Raw genomic sequence first — 22066 nt, forward strand, 5'->3', positions numbered from 1 at the left:
TATAAGTGACGGGACGAATCTAACGCGAACCACAGAGAATGATACAGCATATTAGAGCAGTTCATCACCTCAGTTCTAGACATAGCGGTTGATAGAATATATTTCAAAGTAACTTAATATATCAGAACATATAACTAGTCCTTTAATATAAAGTTTTACAGCCCAAGATATCTCACACTTGTTCCAGAATACCATAATCCAGCTCCCGGGACTACAACAGGGAGTAGAAACATGCCTGCCTTTCGTGCGGTTGTTATCACTATCGTTAATTTCCTCTTAGTATCACCTGCTCTATGAGTCTTCCTCTCGTTCACGCGTGGGAAAGGTACATTCGGGACATCTTTCCCTAGAAACGCACATAGCGGTTCCTGACCATCGCCCATCTTATATTCCAATCGTCTCTCAAGGGGTACCACATCCCCTATCCTTCTATAATATGTATCATAAGACACACGCGCGTTAGCTTCGATGCCAGCTGTATTCGAGGGACCCGTAAGCTTCGGCCGAGGACCCCGTTGCCATGCGAAAGAGAGCTACGTGGATAACACGCAGGTCTTGATGTTGCGTCTTAGTTGTCATGATTACCTACCTAGTGTTGGAGAGTGGTGCTAGAGCGAGCCGGGAATGAAATCAACTGGCGACAAACCTGAAGCCACTGTATCTGGAAATTTGGACCCGAGGCTTGATAGTTGTGGGTGCAATCGTGTTTCGGCCCGGTTAGCGAGAATCGGTATCCTTTTCCTTTTATTGTTTAACATAGTTTCGTTTCTATATCGAATTCGGTAGTTTCTTACGAAGTTCATCGAGACTTAGATCATTCATGCGGTTTTTTAAGATTTAGACATAACTAGGTCAAGTTGACTGGGAGCCTTTAAGTATGCCTCTCTACGCATAAGACATATACCACAAAAGCTACCTATACCGACGACTAGGCTCATACCAATGTTGTGTATGTAATTCTAATAGGTGGTTGTGATGCCCACCAATGGTCCCCTTTCTTGATAATACGTAGAGACGTAGGTATTTCTATCCCAATGTTCAGCCCATTAATATAGGCATCATATAACTCACAATAAAAATTTTGTTGAAAGCACAACTTGACTCCAGTATGATTTATCTTAAGGTTGATTGCTACAGAGGCTTGCTGTAAGGGTTATGATGGGGGACATCGACTGCATTAATTTCATACGCATTATAATAGGAGTTCACCTAGAGACGTTTTATTCTAACGTAACTATTGCGTATATTAATAAGAGTTTATGATAGCTAGGGCTACGTAGAAACCATAGTCAAGTTGCATCGAATAGATAGGTATATGTAGTTCGACTTCATTCTTGGCAAAGCTGATGTAAGTTATCAGTCCTACTTACTCAAGTACTTCTGCACATTACTACGCCACAGGAAGCATATAAATATAGGTAGACTGGATCTACTAGAAGTTATATTTCTACGAACAGTAGGAACTCCATGATGGAAAAGTCGGCACCCCCGTAATAGACACCGAAAGCTAACAGTGGATATGTTTCTACGCAGCGCCGACCAAGTCAGGGTAGATTTTAAGAATTGATTAGCATCGTCAGCAACTTAGCAAATTTATTAAGAAGCTATACGCAAGAATGCTTCACTTTATACATGACCCAAGCTTTATAAGTGTCCGAGCTCGGATCTCCGATGAATACTTGGAGATTTGAAAACCCCAATTGTTTGTTGAAAGTTTAAATTAGAAAGAAGGAGCAAACTGAACAACCAAAAAGTGAAGTGATGAAAACGATGCTGCTTACATGTACTTAGAGTCTTAGCAATTGGATTCTCATTTGTAATTTTTGTAATAGTATAGGAACAGCACAACTTCCAAATAGCAGGGTGTTTCCTAGTTCCTTCCCGTCTCAAATGCGTGGGTTCCACCTTGCTACCTACTGTCAATTAAGATAGAAACACCCTGCCACGTGACTGCGCGTTTATATGCTCCTGCTTCCCAAGAAGTATCTATTCACAGAAATTCACGGCCCTTCTTGCCAGAAGCAGCTGCACCCCTCTCGGGCTTCCTTATTTCAATACTTTCCCGATTTCTTATTCTGCTGAAGACATCCGCTCACTTCTATCATTTCTATCAACACCTAATATCTTCCTACATACATACATATGCCCATCAGCACAACAAGTCTTCTCGACACTATTACGAAACATACTACAACCACTCTCTTTTCGAATCTCAACATCATGTCTACTCCTACCAAGTCTGGCGCAAATGGATCCGGCGAAAAGCTCGAGCTGAACCAGCGCGAGATCGAGGTCATGGCCATGGCATTCATGTGCATCAGCGATGTCAAAGACGGCGTGCCCCAGGTAAGGAAGACCCTCCATCTCATTAGTACCTATCGCACACCATTTCACTATCTTCTTCCACCCCTTGAAATATATGTCTCGTACACATTTACCAAATACAACGCTCGTCCTTGAGATCAGACCGTGCTACAATATATCACGTGATACTACTTCTTGATACCTACTAAAGACCAGCACACTGACCATATAATGCGTGTAGGTGGACGCTAAGAAGCTCGCCAAGATCGGCAATTACGCCAGCGCTGACTCTGCTCGTCACATCTGGAGACCCATCCAGAAGAAGCTCATGGCCCATGCCAGCGGTGAAGGCGACGGCTCTCCCTTCATAGCCACTTCTACTAGAGGCAGGGGTACTCCCAAGAAGCGCAAGGCCGACGGCGAGGCTGGCGAAGGTACTCCCACTAAGAAGCCCCGCGGCAAAAAGGCCTCTAAGGTCGTACCCAAGAAGGAGGAGATCGAGGACTACATTGACGAGGAACTGGCCGATGGCGAGGCTTAGGCGTGCTCTTAGGGGTGGATTTCTTCATCGGTAATATCTAGGCGTTCATTTCCTTCAGTTATTTCGAGAGACTTGATACCGGCAGCAGTCTCTACTCAGATTTGATTCTATTCTAATGGAGGAATTGCGTTTCAGCTGGCATGAAGCAAACGAAATCTCGGATTACAACTACGCGGCGTTGACTGGAGGCAATTTGCAGTGGCCACTACGGTTGGCAGGCATGATGCGCAGGATGGTGCTGCCGGATCTGCATCGAATTGGCAGTAATTTGCGTTGATATTAGCAGCATACTAGATAATTTTCTACAATCGGAGTGACATGCGTACCACTTTCGGTATTGCCCCAAGATCTTCTCGTAGAATTTGGTGATGAATTAATTATTGCTGTTATTATAGTTACGATAATTGGTAAGGATATATGTCGTCGTGAATCTGGTCAGTACTAATAAGCATTCGGGTTGGCTGAAAGATGTATTTCCGACGGATGTAAATAACACCACTGGAGGTTTGTAGTAGCCACTTGTGATGCTTTGGACCCTGCGTACATTCTGGTTCGCTTAAGCTATATATCAAGTTAATTTACGGGACTTCGAGAGTAAATAGATCAAGCTGGGATACGAGCAGCCTCTTACTCATAAGATACCAGAATAGAAAGGATGATAGGAATAATAGGGATTATATATTGGAGTTGTTATGTAGTTGCTTACATGATACACATCCAGAAGATTTCAAGCCCTAGGTAGCGGCTTGAGTGCTCACGCCCTAAAATACCGGATGACATAATTAGGTACCTATGCATAATGGCTGCGACGGTTAATTTGTATAGTTGTATATTAGGTAATCATGAGTGCACTTGTTGTTGGGTTGCTGTTAAACTTGCTTAAAAAAAAACAATATAGAAGATAAAATTGAATAAATTCAAAAAAAGATGGGCTCAACCGGGAATTGAACCCGGGACCTCTCGCATCTGCGCTTGGAAGCGTAGGGACTTCGGTGGCCCGAAGCGAGAATCATACGACTAGACCATTGAGCCGATTTCACCAGGGACCATAATCCTTGTCTGAATTTCAGACTGGAGAATTCGCCTTGTTGTGGAAGACTGAGCTGCTATTTTGGTTCTTTTGTCTGCATTGGCGGGGGTGGGAACAGTTGCACCTGGTTGGAGGCTAGGGCCCCATTGTTTTTCAGGCGCGGGTGGGGGCTAAGCTACCTATTTGTGGCTAGGCTTGTAGGGTACGTACCTTGGTTTTATACATGTATTGGCTGTTTGTATGCGCTTGATTGACATGTGAAGGATTTCTAATGCCTGTGACATTGGGTATAGAATAATATTAAGGGTATCTTGTAATTAGTAGTTTTGTTGTAGTGATTAGTTTCTGCTGTCTGTCACATATTGTCGCATCATTAAGGTGATTGTGAGGAATTATGCAGTGAGCCGAATATCAGCTAGAGAGCCATGACCAAGAAGACGATATTAGGAGGTCGGATGTCTAACGGCTAGAGCCTAGAGGTTTCATCAGCCCGAGTCTAGTACTGCATAACTCTCAAATAATACAACAGGAACCGGGCATGGCTCGGTTGATATTGGTATAGGGATTTTGAATAATCATTTACACCTACGAGAAAATCGGCATAATTATTCGAAAAGGGGAGATCCATATATAAACCCCCCAAGGCAGTCCCAGAACTCTTAAAGCTCTATGAATCAAACTTCAGTGGGAGAGTCATAATCTCAATTATGTTGAAAGTATGGTCTTTTAAAAGGAGACCCGTTGTCACAATGTGGATATAAGGAACATAGAAACGACCTCGTTGTTCCTCGAGGAACTCTAGACCTAAGCAGCTGATCATGATATTCACCGGATTTAACAGTTCACATGTACCGCCAACGCCAAGGGAAATCTTTTCTGTAGTATGAGCTATTATGATAGCATCTATTAGGTATCTATTATAAGGTGACGACTACGATGATCGTAAGCACACGGAGGAAACAGCAGAGAAACAACGGAGCGGTAATAACACGATACCGGAGGACCGACAGGGTGATCTACCCCTATATACAATGACTCATCTTCGGGGGGGCTATCCCTCAGACTGACGAGTTTCAATTCCATTACGTAGGTGGAGACAAGGCTTTTCTAGGGGGTTGGTATATACCTCGCATTTTGCGGAGCTCTTCGACTTAAAAGACGCCTACTCAACTCTTCAAAACTATACGAGCCCGCATTGCTTCGATACGATGAACACTGAAGAAATGAGGCCGGGACTTCTCTCGAAACTCCATAGTTCCCAAGCACCCACCGCTAGGATTGAGGAGTTTGAGAGTAAGGCAGTGACGTGTGCCGGATCAGATTTAGTCTCCAAAAACAGGTGCAAATTGAGAGAATTCAAGAAGGTAGATTGGTGAGAAATGATTGTTGTGGCGAAGATGAGATGGGAATAGACTTAACATGCATAGCTGTCGGGTGCACAAGACCCGAGACGAAGGGGACAGCCCATTAGTGTTTAACTTGCACTAAAGGCCAATGATGCTCGCAAGCAGATGGCCCCTATCAAACTTCAAGATTAAATTAGGAAGTATGTATTATAATTAAGAGATCACTGATGTTATGCCGTCCTAATAAGGAGAGAAAAAAATTGGCTTTCGCTTCTACGTAATTTACATAGTGACCGATGACGTTGTTTCTAAACTGCCTAGGCAATACTTCTCGACTTGAAAGTGCTATCCACCATGGATCGCGTAATCCAGGTAGCTACTTGTGCTATGGAATATGCAGGTGGCTAATAATTAATAGAAACATCAAACGAATGAAGCTGCTAGATATACCTATTAGTGTTAGATGGTGCAGGATAACGGAAGCCACGATAACGAATAGATGCATAGGAAGCCACACAAGAATAGAACGGACCATTTGAGAAGTTGCAATACGTACTCTCTATCTTGGGTATCTAAAACCTGGGATTCGGATAGATCTTCATCCCTGATACAACAACGTATAGTACTTCATCAGCTTACATTGTCGATAGTTTCATAACATATATGCCCTCAGACCGTATTGTTTTCAAACCCGGGGTATCTGTATGCAGTAGTGCCCAAGATTGTTATTTCATACTACACACCGAACTGGAATTTACTAGAACCCTACGTTCAAGACTTCAAATTCTTCGAGATACCAGTCAAAGCACCTACTACAGTTCTGAGGTAACAACGACAAGGAAACTTCCTCCTGAAGACGATGAACCCACAAAAACGAAGCCCTAGCTCAGTTGAGCCTTTGATGGACTCTACAGAAGAACAGAATTTTGGGGAGACATCTGCGAAGAAGACTCGGCCCTCGGTGGAGTACGCTCAATCCTCAACCGAGCTTCAATATGTTACGGCAAAGAGCAAGACCCCGGGAGAAAACGATTCGTTACTTCCGCCTAAGGAGCTTACGGAGAGACTCCGCCAGGTACTTAAGGATGCTGCTCCTTTAGTAAGGGTTAGCCAACTAAGTCATAATGAATTCACTGATTTCATAAACTCCCTCTGCTCCATGAGAGAACAGAGTATACCCTCTCTTCAGTCCTCTTCGTATTTAGAGGATAAAAAGGTTGACGTCCCCTGTCTAGTATGGGTCACCGCAATCACTAACGCCTGCAAACCGCTGCCGAAACCGATGACCTCCCTTTGGAAGGAGAATATAGAGACAGAGTATAGGGCATTTCGAGCATTTCTGGGTCCTATTTTAAGGCTCTGGAGGTTGATAGATGCTGTGAATGCTGCTGTGCTAATCATGGCGGGACGTAAGCCGACATATAATCTTGAGGGCTGGGAAGCGCATAAGGACAAAGATGGCAATTGCATTGCAGAAGGACCATTTATTCAGGAATGTAGAGGCCTTCACCTCACGGAGGCTCATGATCTCAAAGACAACCTCCTCGGTCTTTATGGAGAAGCGGACCTCCATAATCACCTAAGGATTTCACTCACGGAGTGTATTACGTCTACTAGAAGCACCAACAAGCTAGACCGAATGCCGGCCCTGAAAGCACTTTCAGGATTATGCATACCAATCACCAAATACGCCCTTTTCTCCATGACACACCTCCGCATCCTCGGAGATAAAACCAATCAAAGCTCGTTTATGTTCGGTTCCAGGCAGGTACTTGAATTGTACTTTAGCTATCTGCTCTTGCAAGAGCTCGTCCGCGACGAGAAGTTAGCCACTTCGGATTCTCAGAACCCCCCGTCTACTATCATATATGATCCTTCTCCTGGGGTCCGACTCTTTATGATTGCTATGCTGGAAAAGGAGGCCGGGACCTACGTACATGAGACCTTCCGTACCGACATTTTGAAGGCGGTCGGTAATTAACAGTAGTCAGTTGACTGACGGGGTGTGGCATTCGGGAATTCCTTTGCGTTTCTGCTAGGTTAGAAGTAGCAGTCGGGCTATCTTGGGGGCAGTTTTCAGAGGAGGCTCTCACATATAGTATAGCTTAGGTAGTCAAGCTCGTAGAAAACAATCGATGCGTTTTAAATAATTACTTTCTGAATCGTAAGTATGGAATTAGTAAACGTGCCTGTTGACATCGTAAGTGGCTATATCTCGCCCTGCCATATTGATCGGCAACGGATAGGAAAAACAATCTAATATATATACCTTTAACATTTGGATTGCATGTTTATACTATAAGGATGCACGTATGACTTAATGATTAAGCATCAGACCAGTCTCCTCAATATCGAGGCCATTCCTCAGTCTATTGCTAAACCAACTGGGTTGGTCAGATAGAGGAGGATATGACACAAAGTCGGTTCCTTATAACAAATTGCCAATGGCATTTTGATATAGCATTAAACTTTAGTGTCACATCAATCTCGAAGTCATGAACGCCAGAAAATGTAAGCATGTAGGCCGAGTGGCATCCTCTTTCATTTGACCACCATCATGCCCTTTAAACATCGTCTACTCATTTAATAACAAGTTGTTAACCGTCACAAGTGTTGCAGAGCTTCAACCTATCTGGGTAGGTATACGGACGCATGTATCGATGCAAAATATTTCTCTGGTACCCAACGGCAGCTCCAAAGGAACCACAACGGGCCAGAGGGTAAGTGATCGAATATAATTCCCTCTCTCCTCCAATTTCCCCTCCAAGACCTGCCATTGAAAAGCTCCGAAGAGCGACGAAAGCCAGAGTGAATATGAAGGATTTTAGTTTTATGATGAGGAAAAGAAAAAGAAGAAAAGAAGAAAAGGCTGTTGCAAGAAATTTCACTTTTATTGGATTGGTAAAGTGGGGCTTAGAGACTGGATTGCCTTAGCGGCATAACCTTTTTCCATTAGATTTTGTCGAATAAGCATGAACGTAACTTGCTTACATGCTAGCCATGTGCTGGTGTCTAAAGCTAATCGGACGCTGGCCAATCAATGGCGTTATAATTGATGGTCGACGTACATAGCGTGCTAGCAGCTTACATACCCCACCATTCAGGCCTTGTTCTTAGGGACTTCTGACTGCCCTGTGCAGCGGTGACTGCAGTGACTACTACAGTAACGGCGCTAATAGTAAACTGCAACGGCAAGAGCCAGGCTTTATCGCGTGTGTTGGAGTACCACCGTCGTGTGGTTTTTTTGCCCCTCTTCCACCAACGCCGTTTGACTCAGGTACGTCTTTTACTCATCTCAACAACCTATCTTTTATTTTATAACTTGTTCTTTTGCTTTTCTTGTTTCTATTTACTCACTGTTTGCGAACAATAGAACTAAAACCTTGAATCCTTCCAATTTCACAATCAAATTGACTTGGATTGTTTTGCGCCATACCGTATTTATTTCCAGTCGCGATCCTGGTTTATCTACCCCGCCATCCGCCATCCCACCAATCGTCATTCTTACTACCATCCTTCAACGCCGTCATCATGTCTGGACGAGGAGCACCCGGTGGCAATTCTCGTGGCCGTGGAGGCAAGTTTAGGAAGTTCACTCGAGGAGGTATGTCCTTAGTAAAATTCCCTTTCGATTTACAAGCTTTCGGTCACTAATTTTCCTTTCTCTAGGCGGAAAGCACTTCTCTCGTGACCTCCGACCCCTTGACGCTGATGGTAATGAGATCAGCATGTGGAGCGCAAATGCCAAAAAGGATGACGAAGACGACGATGAGGAAGAGAGCTCTGAAGAGGAAGACTCGGAGGACGACGACGATGCTGGCCCTTCCCAACAGACGGCCGAGTTAACTCGAGAGGAGCGCAAACAGGCTAAGAAGGCCCAGAAGGAGGCAGCTATTGCCAGGAAGAACAAGACTGTTCAAGTCGGCGACCTGCCTACTGATTCTGAATCTGAAGAGGAAGATGACGATATGCCTGCCAACCCGAACCACTCCAAAGCTGCACGAAACATGGCCAAGGCCCCGTTGTCAACTAACGATGTTGAGGAGGCTACCGAGGGTGTCAAGAACTTGTCGACCATGAGTCGAAAGGAGCGCGAAACCCTAGAAGCCCAGCAAGCCAAGGAGAGGTACCGCAAACTTCACGAGGCTGGCAAGACAGACGAGGCTAAGGCTGACCTGGCGCGTTTACGACTCATCCGAGAGAAGCGAGACGCCGAGGCTGCGAGAAAGCAGGTTCGTAATCATAAGCGCTTAACACATACAATTATAGTCTACTAACGTGTGAATCTAGGCTGAGAAGGAAGAGAGAGAGGCACAGGAGAAGGCCCGAAGAACTGAGATTGAGGCCAAGGAAGCAAAGAAACGCGAGGCTGCCCTGGGCAAGAGTGTTGGAGGAAAGAAAAAGTCAACTAAATGAACGTAACCATTCATGATGGACTGCGGTTGGCGTAGTCTGCATGGCCTTGAATCATTCGGGCCATTTCACATTGCATATCAATAAAACACTCTTGAGTTGCCTTGCAGGTTATTGTCTCTAATACTTGTCTTGTGTGCGTAGTTGTGAATGTCCCATTTTGCTAGTTCCTTGGTATTAATGTGCTCTTTCTGTCTTGGTATTTTAGTTTTACTTGTTTTGTGAAACTCACTTGTGTGGTGTCTATTAACCCGATGGGTACTAATGTTTTTCATTTTCGTATGTTGCAGGATTATGCAGCTGAACTTGTCTACTTGAGCATTCGCACGTCTTACATGTACTCTCTCTATGTGATGCTATACATAGGTACATAAGCTAGCAACCAAATAATGAATCAATCAGTTGGTATGAATGAACTTGTTGACCATTAAACTAACCCGAATATCTGCATAATGTGCATAATAGTATATATACCTGTCTATTCTAAACCCTCCTGTCTATATCAATTACATCCCAGGAGTAGCAAGACCACTCTGGCCCACACTCTCCTCCCAAAATTTATCAAAGTCGATGCCCTCCTTGTTGAACAAATCTCTGATTTCCTGTGCAGTTTTTTCCTGTCTATCTGTCGTGAAACCACCAGGCCGTGTTGATTCAAACTGTATTATCTCAATCCAGCGGTAAAACAGAGCCTCCTTGCCAACGGCAGCAAGTGCATCTCTGAACGCGAACACCTGGCGTCTCCTCTCGTCTTCCACATCATTCTCACCAACTGTCGTGTCCACGCAAAGCCATCCGTAATTCTCGTGGAAAAGCAGGATGACCGTCTTAAAGGCCTCTATTGCAGCCATCTTCTCGTCCACCATCATAGTGGCGTCAACCATGGCGGCCCAGTCCAGGTCCCAGTCAGCAGTCATAAGAAGGTAGCCGGTCTTCTCGTTGATAAGCATAGGTGCTGTCGCCATACTGATACGCGATATGAAGAGGCTCCTTGCCCCTTCGTCGTTGACAAAGTCGCCAGTAGTTTCGACCCATTTCCTACTTCTTCGCACGACAACCTCCTGGTTTCTGAACCCGACGTTCCACCGCCACATGACGGGGCTTCCGTGCTCGTTGCCAATAACAAAATCGATAGGCCAGGACCAGACAAATACAACAAGCAGGAAGTCCAGCATGAAAGAGAAGGCACGCTTGGCGACCTCGGGGATGATCTCGTTCCACTCCATCTCATCGACAACCATGGTGGTCTCATTAAAATAGCCTAGAATAGAGACGAAGATCCGTAGGTAGTAAGGCGCAATGTACCATATGCGATATAGCAGGGCAGCTGTTAGGGCAATGTTCATGAGCACGGGGACAACGAAGATCTTGCGCTTGAAGTTCCGTTGGTGGTTGTCGATGTGTGTGATATATACGCACTTCTCATCGAGCGTCTCGATGAAAGGCTGCAGGACATCGGGGGGTTTCTTAAAGGGGGCTGGCGGGCCGGTATCCTTCTTCTTGGTGGAAGTCGACTTCCCCGAGCCTCTTTGGCGAGCCATAGTAGTGAGAATTATAGGAAAATAGGAAAAAAGAGTTAATGATTGAAAATGAATGATCGGTCAGATAGGGGATGAAAGTTGTCAAAAATTCGAGATGACAGGGGTTGTGGCTGAAGCTACCCCTGTTCCGTTCCGTGGCACTTTAGGTACCCCCTGCATTTCTCGTGGCTGACAGATCCGTTTTCTTGGCATTGATGGCCCCGCGGCTTCATCCCTTTGGTCCCACTAAAAAGTTTTTGGTATCCGACTTGACGTGCGTTGCCGCTTGCGATACGGAACTTTTTATCTCGATAAAACTCGACTAGGATTACTCTAGCTTCAAAAAGTCGCATGACGATATGAAGCAGCCACTTTCACCATGTTGAGAGCGAGAGTATCAGGGGTTAGTTCACTTCATTTTGGTTGAATTTATTCCAATTATATTTTATATTTACTTTAAATCTGATTCTAAGCTAACTAATATGTTGCGCAGCGGGAGTCTTCAATATGCGCTTTCTGTCGACATCGGCTTTCGCTACGGCCAGCGACCCCGCGGACCGAAAAACACTTTTCAAACACAACGATTTTGAGAGGCGATGACGGATGGGGCGGCGGATGGGGAAGTCAGGTTAAGCCTCAGACGCAGTCTAAGCCGGATGACTTTCTCTCCCCGCATGAGCTCCTAGCACGCCAGCAGCTACTTGCGAAACAGCAAGCCCAGCAGGCTGCCGAAGCCGCGAAGCCGAAGCCAGCTAATAATGGCCCCCGGGCGAGATTTATATGGAACGCACAAAAGCAAGAGGCGATTGAGGAGAGCCTTCATAGAGATGGCATGACTATACAAAAAAACCCCGCCTTTATAAGAGACAACGGGCCTAGTGAGAATCGCGCGAGGCCGGGTGTGATTGCTAGGCGTCCTTTGGCTTCGGGGTTCAATTCAGGTACGCCTCTTACCTCCTTACGGCCTAACTCAGCTCCTAAACCCATTGTTCAACCTAACTTCCCCGACACTTTAGGGCCTAATTCATCCCGTTCGCCGGAGTCCAACTATTCCAGGAGGGAGGGAGACAGAGGGTCAAATTCTAGATTTCTAGGAAACATAATAACAAAGTACGATGCCAAAAATATCATCACACCCAACCGGGATATATTTCAGAAAGTACTATCTATATCCCGTGATGATAGGCCCGAGCCAGTACGGGCAACGAGCCAGGATTCGGGAATACCCAGTACAGACCAGGATCGACAGCCGCCGCCAGAACCGACGTCCCAAGCCGCTCCGGATAATACTATTAAACCATCTCCTAAGCCAGACAACAATTCGGGATGGGGCTTATTAGCACGAAAGCAAACGCCTAGTAAATCTGATGGTGAGGACTTTTGGGCTATTATGAATAGGAGTTCTGGTGGCTTTCTAGGGCCGAAGCCTCAGAGCTCAACGGCTCCAGAGCAAGCTTCGAAAACGTCTGATGACAAAAATGACTTAAATTCGACGCAGCCTCCCAAAAAGGACCCTTGGGATGCTATACAAAGCGACCCAGTTAAAAAAGAGACGGGATCCGATTTGGACGATTGGGGGAAAGAATTTGATAATGTGAAACCCAAAAGGAGAGCTAGAGCGGAAGAACCCTCGGTCGAAGAAGATGCAGAGAAAAAGTCACAGGCTATACCTGAAGTTAGTGTTGGTTTCCTGGGCGAGGATCGAGACCGTGGCCGTGATAATCGACTGGGTTCGTTCGATGAGGAGAGGCGAGGCGGAGGTCGTGATAGGCGTTCACGGCGTAGTTCTAGGCGCGGAAACGACGGAGATGACGAGGGGGGCTTTGACTACGACCAGTATCAAGAGAAGCGTCGACAAAAGGCACAACGCAGAGCGGAACGCGAAGCTGAAAGGGCCGGTGCGGTACCCATCTTACTGCCAGAATTAATCAGCATCCCAGCATTGGCCGAGGCATTGAAGGTTGAACCCGATCTATTCTTGACTCAACTTGGCGAGTTAGGCTTCGAGGGCGTAACGCTGGACAGCCTTATGGCAGGAGAAACAGCTGCACTTGTTGCGCAGGAGTATGGCTTCGAGCCGACAGTCGAGTCTGGTGCGGAACATGACCTCAAACCTCGCCCTCCACCTGCAGATCCGTCGGTTCTGCCACTACGACCGCCGGTTGTGACAATTATGGGTCACGTTGATCATGGAAAGACGACCCTGCTTGATTATCTACGCAAATCGTCTATAGCAGCTCAGGAGCACGGCGGTATCACACAGCGAATCGGTGCCTTTTCTGTGAAGCTCTCCTCCGGGTTGCCCATCACCTTTCTTGACACCCCCGGACACGCTGCTTTCCTTACGATGCGCCAACGAGGTGCCTATGTGACGGATATTGTCGTCTTGGTCGTAGCCGCGGACGACAGCGTCAAGCCACAAACAATTGAAGCTATTAAACATGCGCGCGCGGCTAAGGTGCCGATGATTGTGGCTATAAGCAAAATTGATACGGATGGCGCCCGTATAGATCAGGTTAAGCATGACCTTGCGCGTGAAGGAGTTGAGATCGAAGACTTTGGTGGAGACGTCCAAGTTGTCTGCGTGAGTGGCAAGACGGGCCAGGGTATGGAAGACTTGGAAGAGAACATCCTTCTGCTCTCTGAAATCTTGGACCATCGAGCTGAACTCGACGGCCCCGCAGAAGGTTGGGTCCTCGAGAGTAGCCTTAAGCCCTTAGGGAAGGCCGCCACCGTTCTAGTCAAGCGAGGTACTCTGCGACCGGGTGACTATATCGCAGCTGGTGTCACGTGGGCAAAGATCCGACACCTGCGCAACGAGGCTGGTCTTGATATAGACGAGGCGCCGCCTGGCACTCCGGTCGAAATCTTAGGCTGGAAAGATCTTCCTGCCGCAGGCGACCAAGTTATCCAGGCACCCGACGAGGGTCGTGCTAAAGATGCGGTAGAGTACCGCGAGGGTCTTCTCGAGCGGGAGAAAGACGCTATCGCTCAGGCAAGTATATCTGAGGCTCGCAAAGCACTCCAAGAAAAACGTGCTCGCGAGAAGGCCGCCGCAGCTGACGAAGCGGTTGTCGAGCCCCTACCCGAAGAAGATAACGGCCCGAAGACGGTCAACTTCGTAGTCAAGGGCGATCTCCACGGCTCCGTGGAAGCAGTATGCGCCGCGATCCAGGAGCTAGGCAATCACGAGGTGCAGCCGCGCATCCTGCGGTCAGGCACGGGCCCCATCCGCGAGTTCGACATAGAGCATGCGGCAGCGTCGAATTCGGTGATTGTTAACTTCGCTACGACGACGCCGGGATACATCGAGCAGATGGCAGAGGAGAAGGGGGTGAAGATCATGGACCATACTGTTATCTATCATTTGGTGGACGACATCAAGGCCACTTTGAGCAAGTACCTGGAGCCTGAGATCACTAGCCGCGTGCTGGGCGAGGCGGAGGTGCTGCAAGTCTTCCCGATCAATATTAAGGGCCGCACGTATAAGAATATTGCCGGGTGTAGGGTGCGCAACGGGCAGGTGGCGAGGAATAATCTCTTCCGTATTATCAGGGGTGGGAAGAAGATTTATGACGGTGAGCCCTCTCCTTTTTTATTCCTTTTCCTTCAACATCTCCTTTCTTCTCGGTTCTTCCCGCGCCGATATATATTCTCCCAGTTCTTGTACTAACGCCCTATGCAGGCAAACTTGAAACCCTAAAGCATCTCAAGAAGGATGTGGCGGAGGTGCGCAGGGGCACCGAGTGCGGTATCGGCTTCGACGAGTTCCAGGACTTCCGGGTCGGCGACCAGATTCAGGCTTACGAGGAGGTTAGGACCGAGCGCAGCTTTTGAGTGACTAACCTAGTCGGCTATAGCGACGATTATTAGAAGCTGGAGGGAGGTTGCATGAGAGGTTTAACTACCTTAGGTAGTTAGCCTAGAAATAAACTATGGAACGCCTTGTATGATATGGGTGTATATGAACATGGATAGACGGTGCACTGCATATCGGGGGCTGGTCACGTTCATATATATATATATATATATACATCGGTAGAAGAAAAGAGCATATGGAACTAGGCAGGACATGATGGGGACTTGGGGGCGGTACTCGTTTCCCGTCAGTTGTACCATATTGGGCCGAGTAATGTATCTAGGCAGGCATTGCCTACTCGGGTGCTTGTACATATGGATTTGCATGTGGTATTGTCGTGTATATATACACCTGTCAACTCTCTCCAATTGGAAATGGCCTCGATGAAATGCGGAATATAACAATATACTTGCAACTTAGGTATGTATGTATTCTTCTAGTTCCAGGGAATCTCGACTTTGATGTAAGTAAATCTTGTAATTGATGAGCATCAAAGTCCCTTACATACCTTACATACCTCTGAAGTAAAGCATCATTTTTCAAGTCGTCTGGTCTCGAGAGTTTGATGGGCTGTTACTTAAGCGAAGGAAATGGGGTGTGAGTTAGGTAGGTACCTAGATACCTAGATATGAAGGGAGAATATACCTTAGGTAGGTACTTATATAGAAGAAGAAGAAGAAGAGTATTGCTGTCTGCCTAACGAGGACGGCGATGGCGTAGAGGATACATAGAGCTACATAGCAACGGAGTAAGCGCAAGTCTCGAAGAGCCAAGGCCCTGGCCTGGATCAACCCATCTACGCGCCGTAACATTCACCATTAAACAAAGACAGAAGAAGAGAAAACGTAGAATCATATGTAGAAGGGGCGTCAACGCGGAATTGTTCATTCGAATCTACTATTACCCCCACATTTCTTTTCCATTCCACTTCCACTCCGACTTGCATTTGCACTTCTTCCTTTCCTACACACACACACTCACACACACCCACCCACCCACACTCCTTCTTACCCCCTATATCCCCACCTATTTATCCTCATCGTCGTAGAATCACATCCGCCAGCTCACGCGATGCTAAACTCGGGTATCTCGCCCATCTCGGCCTTATTCTCGGCGCCCAGGGTGTAAGAAACGCGCCACCTGAGCTTGATGCTGTCGACCTTCTTGGCCCGGTCTCCCGCGTGGAACACCTCGACGGACTGGGACACGCCGTCCGTCTGCTTGGGCTGCAGGGCGCGGCCCGTCTGCGGCTGGAGTTGGAGTTCGAAGCCCTGCGGTTGTTAGCTACTTTTTTTTTTTTAATATTTTGGGATAGGGGTAATGGGGCTAGCTCACCTTTGTCACGGCTAGTTGGAAGTGAAGATTGCTTATAGGTGCGGCGGTAGTGTTGGAGAAGAGAAAGACTAGCGAAAGGGCGCTTGGCGTCCGTGACCTCGCTGCGTTGAGATGGATTTGCAAGGGGCCGTCCTTAACGTCTACTCGGAGTTCCTTGGGAAGGGAAGATTCGGGCGGTAACGCGGAAGAAAACGACCATTCATCGTCGTCAGCTGTCGCAGGAGGCGCTGCGGGTTTGGGGGTAGCTGGCTTAGATGAGAATTGGGGAGAAGCGAGAGCCGCGAAAGGATCGATGGGAGCGGGTGCCTTCTGGGGTGGTGGCCTGGAGAATGAAGATTGTTGGGATAGATTTAGTTGCGGAGTGTTCGACTGGGATCCCGCGGGATTCGATGTGAATCCTGAAAAGGGAGAAAAGGGCGGAGGAGTAGGAGACGGCGCTCTTGCGCTGTTATGTTGGGTTACTGATGACAGCAAAGCAGGCCCCGGAACATCTAGACGAAGATTAGCGATACCCTTCATTTTAATAGAAAGTAGATCTGACATACTCTGATTTGCCCCGAAGCCAAGTGATATTCCACCACCTTGACCGAAACTATTACTACTATCTCCTAGGGAGAGACCTAAAAGATCGTTCTCGAGACCGCCAGCTTGCGAACTCGATCCGGCAGCATTGTTACCGGAACCGTTCGCTGCAGCATCCCCATCAAAGTCGATTAACGACAGCTCGCCTGCGGCCGACGTTGACTTCCCAGCCGTCGCGGATGATGTGGCGACGGGTGCGCCCGCGGCTATCTTGTTGGCGCCTTCTATATCGCCCTTCTTGAGGAGCTTCCACCGCTCGACTGTCCTATGTATACTGTCGTTAATCTCGAACAGCTTTGCTACAGCTTCGTGGTCGTCGGACTCTTCTTCGCACATCTTCTGGATCTTGGGCTGCGCGCTTTGTAGCGACGAGGCCAATTCTTCGAAGACGTCGCCATCCTTCATGGAATCGCCCGGCTTGAACGCTGCTAACCTCTCCTCCAGTAGGCGCGCCTTGGCTTGGATCTTGCCAACCTCCTCAGCTGCCTTCGCGCGATAGTCTGTCTTAGATCTCGTGTCGTAGCCGGCCATAATCTTCATAAGTCGGTTTGCTTCTTGTAAGTCTTCTGGGGCACCTCTCCGTATTAGTTCTTGTAGCTTAGCGGACTGTGCTTCTCGCTCTTCCTCCTCCATTTCCTCAGCCGATTTAAGATTCTAAAACGGTTAGCTGGATCGGTCAACATAACAAAAAATGCGCTGTGGCCTACTCACGTCACTCGGATTCAAAACGGCAGCATCATCCCTCCGGACCTCGGGAAAATGGTAACCCTTGTAACTCAACAAACGGTGCATATCCCGGATGAAGCCCAAGTCTTCCTTGTACCGGCTGGTCTCGCATATCGTGCTCCTCCATTCTTCAATAGCTTCCAAGATCTTAGATTGGACTTTGGTATAACGGATAGGAGGCCTCTCGGGAAACCTTCTCACAAGCTCGTTTAAGAACTCCTTAGTACTGATCTGGAGATGAAAGGGGTATCCGCAGTTTTTGACGCATATATCAAGAAGGCTGATGGCTAGGAGGCTGACGTTTGGGTTGCGCGAGTTGATATAGTTGACTATGGCGACTGCTGCCTCTCGGGGAGCGCTGCCTTTCTTGCTATTGATCAGATCCGAGATTTCGAGGTTCAGCGCAAGGTTCGGTTCGTAGTTCTCGGGACTGCAGGCGCTCGCTATAAATCGTTGAAGCTGGGATGGTCTCGGGAAGCCCATCTCGCTCCAACGATCTCTGGCTGCCGCTCGAGCGGAGGCGGCCTCCATCTTGACGGGTTCAAATCGGGTTGTCACAAGCGGGAACTGATATAAGACGATATAATTGGGTGTTTATTGCAATGCGCTTAGGGCCATAAGCTCATCCATAGATATAAGGTAGCGCGAGATCGACGATTGGTATTTTTATTCATTGGCAACGATGATGTTTTGCTGAGTGACGAAGCTCAAAAAGGGTTCATTCACTAAGATGGTAGGTTAAGATGTTACGGTGTTTAATGCGGCGCCCATTAAACTAAATTCACTAAATTCATTAAACCCACTATGTAATTGGAAGCGCTGGCTACAAACTCCCGAGTCGCATCCGACTTCCCATTTGGCCCATTTGAACCTTGGCTTGTGGCACAGTACGGTGCACCATTAGTGCGCAACCGACAAAACAAAAAAACGGATGAAAATTCGTCCGATTGGCTGGCGTAAGCGCTATAATTATAGCGCATTTACTTATTAAACACTTTATAAATATAAGGTATTATAATAAATAATATGTTATAATTATAAAGTTTATAAATTAAAGATTTTAATTAATTAATATTTAATTAATTATAAATAATTGTAAAAAAATTTTAATTTAATTTTTAAAAAAAATTATTAAATTTATTATAATTATAATAAACTTTTATTTTAAATAACTTTAAATCCGATATTTTCGAGGTAAATTTCGCCCGTTTATTTTGTTATAAACGTTATGTAACGCGTGGTTTATATATTTATATTTATAAATTATAAGTAAAATATTTAAAAATATTTAATTTAAAGTTATATAACGTTACAAAAGTTTTTAACGGTTTTATTAATAATAAAAAAATTAAATATTATATTTATAATGATTTAATATATTATAATAACGTACGAAATAATTTTAATTTTAATAATTTAAAGTTAATAATATATTTAATTTTTATTTTTATTTTTTTTATATATTTATATAATATTACGTTTTTATATATTAAATTTTAACGTTTAAAAATTTTTAACGTTTTAATTATTTATTTAATATTAAATTTTATATAAAATATTTAAGTATAATAATTTAATATTTTATAATTATGTATAAAATTTTTTTTTTTTAATAATTTTAAATTAATAATATTATTATTTAAACTTTTTAACTTTTTTTATTAAATTTTAACGTTTATTACGGTTATTATTACAGTTATTATTACGGTTAACGTTATAATTAATGTTATAACCGTTATTACGGTTAATGCGTTATAACCGTTATAATTATTTTAATATTTTAAAAAATTTAAAACGCGTAAATTTAATCGATAAATTTAATAATAAAATTAATAATTATTATATAATTAATTATTATTTATTATAAATATGCGTTAATATTATTATTTTAATAATTTTATTAATATTATTGTTTTAAAATATTAAACGTATGTTTTTAATGTATAAAGTTTTAAAACTATTTTAAATTATAAATTTAATATTGTTTTAAAAAATTGTTTTAAATTTTAATTAATTAAAAAATAATATGGTTAAAAAAAGTATAATTTTATAAACGATATTAAATTTATGGTTTAAATTTATTAAAATAAATGGATTTAACGTATATAATTATATATAATATTTAAATTATTATTTTTATAAAATTATTTAAATGTATAATATATAAAACAATTAAAAATTAAATTAATAATTAAATTTTTTAATTTAATTAAAAAATGGCCCGGATATTATATAACCTCAGAAACTTTTTTTAAACACTATAATTTTAACAAATGTACCACTGTAATGCCCTGTATTTATAAGGAGCTTTAGCGTATGTAAGTGCTGTAATTATAGTGCGAGTGCCAAGTCGGACGAATTTTCATCCGCTTTTTTGTTTTGTCGGTTGCGCACTAATATGCCACCGTAGGCACAGAGCTGTGGCAGCGGCGCGGCGAAGAAGACGAAGGAACCCGTAGAATTGTACCTATGTACCTTTCCGTACCCGAGAAAAAGGTACTACCGGACTATCGAGTTTATCCGCTGTACATTTTAAATCCACATGCGGGCATCCATGGATCCACTGCTGTAAACCCCGCCAAGAGCCAGGTTCAATTTCGGGGTCCAGGGTAGATATCTGCCCCACGTTTCGTCATCCAACATCATTTTGAAGAATTTAATAGTCCCCGTCCATAGATACAATTGGGACATATTCTCTACATAGACGATTGCTACCTATTTCCCCTTTCTTCCGCTATTACTATTCTGAAAACAAATATCCCCAAAACATGGTTCGCCACAAGAAAGACAAATTCTCATCTCGAGGTGGAAAAGGTCATGGAAACGCCCGACCTCGACCGCGCACTACCGAAGAGGATCCCGAACAGGGATCGGATTCTACTAAACCTGCCTTTAAAGCTGCTTGTTGGGATTTGAATCATTGCGATCCGAAACGATGCTCAGGGAAGAAGTTAATACGACTCGGCCTCATGCGAGACCTTCACCTAGGCCAAAGACACAATGGTGTCATTATCACACCTAACGGGAAGCACAAGCTCTCTCCCGCCGACAAGGAGCTCATGGATCAGTACGGCGCCGCAGTGGTCGAGTGCTCCTGGGCGCGAACGCAGGAAGTTCAATGGAGCAAAGTTGGCGGCAAATGTGAGCGCCTACTACCGTACTTAGTCGCTGCAAATACCGTCAATTATGGAAAGCCTCTGCGGTTGAACTGCGTAGAGGCTCTGGCTGCTTCGTTTTACATATGCGGACATTCCGATTGGGCGGAGGAGGTTCTACGACCATTCAATTATGGCGAATCTTTTCTGGCTATCAACTCGAAGTTGTTGAAGAAATATGCAGCTTGCGCAGACGAGGACGAGATTGTACAGACAGAGAAGGAATGGATGGAACGATTAGAGCGGGAGCATGCCGAAAGCAGAGAGAATGCCGACGACGACGATTTATGGAAAGGTGGCAACGTTAATCGGCGGATTATCGTCGACTCGGACGACGAAGAGGAAGAGGAAGAAGGTGATGACGAGGAAGAAGGTGAAGACGGAGATAACGACAGTGTCGACGGAATATATCTGGGCAAGAAGCCGACTCAATGGCCAAAACTAGGGGAAGGCGCAAAAGATGAGCAAGAGGGAGAGACCAGCAGGGATCCGTTCGATATTTCAGACGACACCGACGACGATGCTGAAATGGAGGAGATTCGACGCAAGGTCCTCGCGTCAAAGCCATTCGCCAATGCAGATGAGATAGACCGGAAGCCGAAGCCGCAGGCGATACCGCCCCCGTTCCAACAGCAAAGATATAAAGTCGACTCCGACGCAGAACCGGACTCGGATAACGGATCGGACAACGAGGGAGATGATGCTTTCGATAATATTATCAACGCAACGCCTGTCACGGACAGGACAGGGCTGGCGAAACTTGAGAAGGAGAGATCGAGAGCAAATATTATGAGTCGGACTTTTTCGTCGGGTACTGCGGAGGCACCGAAGAGGTGGTGATCAGATAACTATGAATGAAGTGTATCTGGTTATTCTGTCACTCATATTATGTTCTTCAGCCTTTAATGGTGCTATGGGGACTCTTTTTTAAGGTGCGTTCCTGATATCTGCGTAGGTCGTAGTATATCGATACGGGAATAATTATATCGTAGATAATACCGTAACTTTACGGGTGATGTGCTCCTTGGAAGGTAAGTAATTGAGTGCGGTTGAGGTAAGCTTTCTCTTAATATATCGTCTAGGGTACCTCGTATATGCCGTATAAGTGCTCAACATTGCTTGAGTAGCAAGTCCATCATATACCCCTTAAATTATCTGGACCATTCCATTACTCTAAATTCTGGAATCTTATTTCGCCACTACTATAAATATATTCTTTCTATGTTATTAAGTATAAATCGACATTACACTGGAT

General features: G+C 45.1%; 7 protein-coding genes and 1 non-coding gene across 8 annotated transcripts; 5 read left to right on the forward strand and 3 right to left on the reverse strand.

Moving 5' to 3' along the window:
- Nucleotides 1-2220: 2220 nt before the first annotated feature.
- F4817DRAFT_318255 (uncharacterized protein) lies at nt 2221-2845 on the forward strand (the record flags this gene model as incomplete). Its single annotated transcript, XM_049300900.1, has 2 exons — nt 2221-2346; nt 2546-2845. 2 exons carry the CDS (start codon nt 2221-2223, stop codon nt 2843-2845), a joined length of 426 nt encoding a protein of 141 aa, XP_049156689.1.
- Nucleotides 2846-3774: 929 nt separating this feature from the next.
- F4817DRAFT_t122 lies at nt 3775-3877 on the reverse strand. The gene has a single exon. It is a non-coding gene; the product is annotated as a tRNA-Pro (tRNA).
- A 2245-nt stretch (nt 3878-6122) lies between these two features.
- F4817DRAFT_360364 (uncharacterized protein) lies at nt 6123-7202 on the forward strand (the record flags this gene model as incomplete). The annotated part of the gene is made up of 1 exon (XM_049306272.1): nt 6123-7202. The coding sequence occupies one exon, from the start codon at nt 6123-6125 to the stop codon at nt 7200-7202; it is 1080 nt and encodes a 359-aa protein (XP_049156690.1).
- A 1283-nt stretch (nt 7203-8485) lies between these two features.
- Nucleotides 8486-9743, forward strand: F4817DRAFT_345144 (uncharacterized protein). Its single transcript, XM_049304225.1, has 3 exons — nt 8486-8825; nt 8891-9453; nt 9512-9743. Exons 1-3 carry the CDS (start codon nt 8753-8755, stop codon nt 9635-9637), a joined length of 762 nt encoding a protein of 253 aa, XP_049156691.1. The 5' UTR covers nt 8486-8752; the 3' UTR covers nt 9638-9743.
- Nucleotides 9744-10036: 293 nt separating this feature from the next.
- Nucleotides 10037-11244, reverse strand: F4817DRAFT_345148 (uncharacterized protein). The gene has a single exon (XM_049304226.1). It carries the CDS (start codon nt 11173-11175, stop codon nt 10141-10143), a length of 1035 nt encoding a protein of 344 aa, XP_049156692.1. The 5' UTR covers nt 11176-11244; the 3' UTR covers nt 10037-10140.
- Nucleotides 11245-11447: 203 nt separating this feature from the next.
- F4817DRAFT_345149 (initiation factor 2) lies at nt 11448-15458 on the forward strand. The gene is made up of 4 exons (XM_049304227.1): nt 11448-11557; nt 11648-12095; nt 12171-14732; nt 14840-15458. Exons 1-4 carry the CDS (start codon nt 11534-11536, stop codon nt 14989-14991), a joined length of 3186 nt encoding a protein of 1061 aa, XP_049156693.1. The 5' UTR covers nt 11448-11533; the 3' UTR covers nt 14992-15458.
- Nucleotides 15459-15993: 535 nt separating this feature from the next.
- On the reverse strand, nt 15994-18473 carry F4817DRAFT_196198 (VHS-domain-containing protein). Its single transcript, XM_049298513.1, has 4 exons — nt 17642-18473; nt 16894-17584; nt 16349-16839; nt 15994-16284 (listed from the first exon to the last, which is right to left on the reverse strand). The coding sequence occupies exons 1-4, from the start codon at nt 18185-18187 to the stop codon at nt 16078-16080; spliced, it is 1935 nt and encodes a 644-aa protein (XP_049156694.1). The 5' UTR covers nt 18188-18473; the 3' UTR covers nt 15994-16077.
- A 1767-nt stretch (nt 18474-20240) lies between these two features.
- On the forward strand, nt 20241-22066 carry F4817DRAFT_345152 (DUF367-domain-containing protein). Its single transcript, XM_049304228.1, has 3 exons — nt 20241-21743; nt 21804-21842; nt 21894-22066. Exon 1 carries the CDS (start codon nt 20425-20427, stop codon nt 21649-21651), a length of 1227 nt encoding a protein of 408 aa, XP_049156695.1. The 5' UTR covers nt 20241-20424; the 3' UTR covers nt 21652-21743; nt 21804-21842; nt 21894-22066.

Source organism: Daldinia loculata (assembly GCF_022478755.1).
Source record: "Daldinia loculata strain CBS 113971 unplaced genomic scaffold F4817scaffold_44, whole genome shotgun sequence".
Lineage (NCBI taxonomy): Eukaryota > Fungi > Ascomycota > Sordariomycetes > Xylariales > Hypoxylaceae > Daldinia > Daldinia loculata.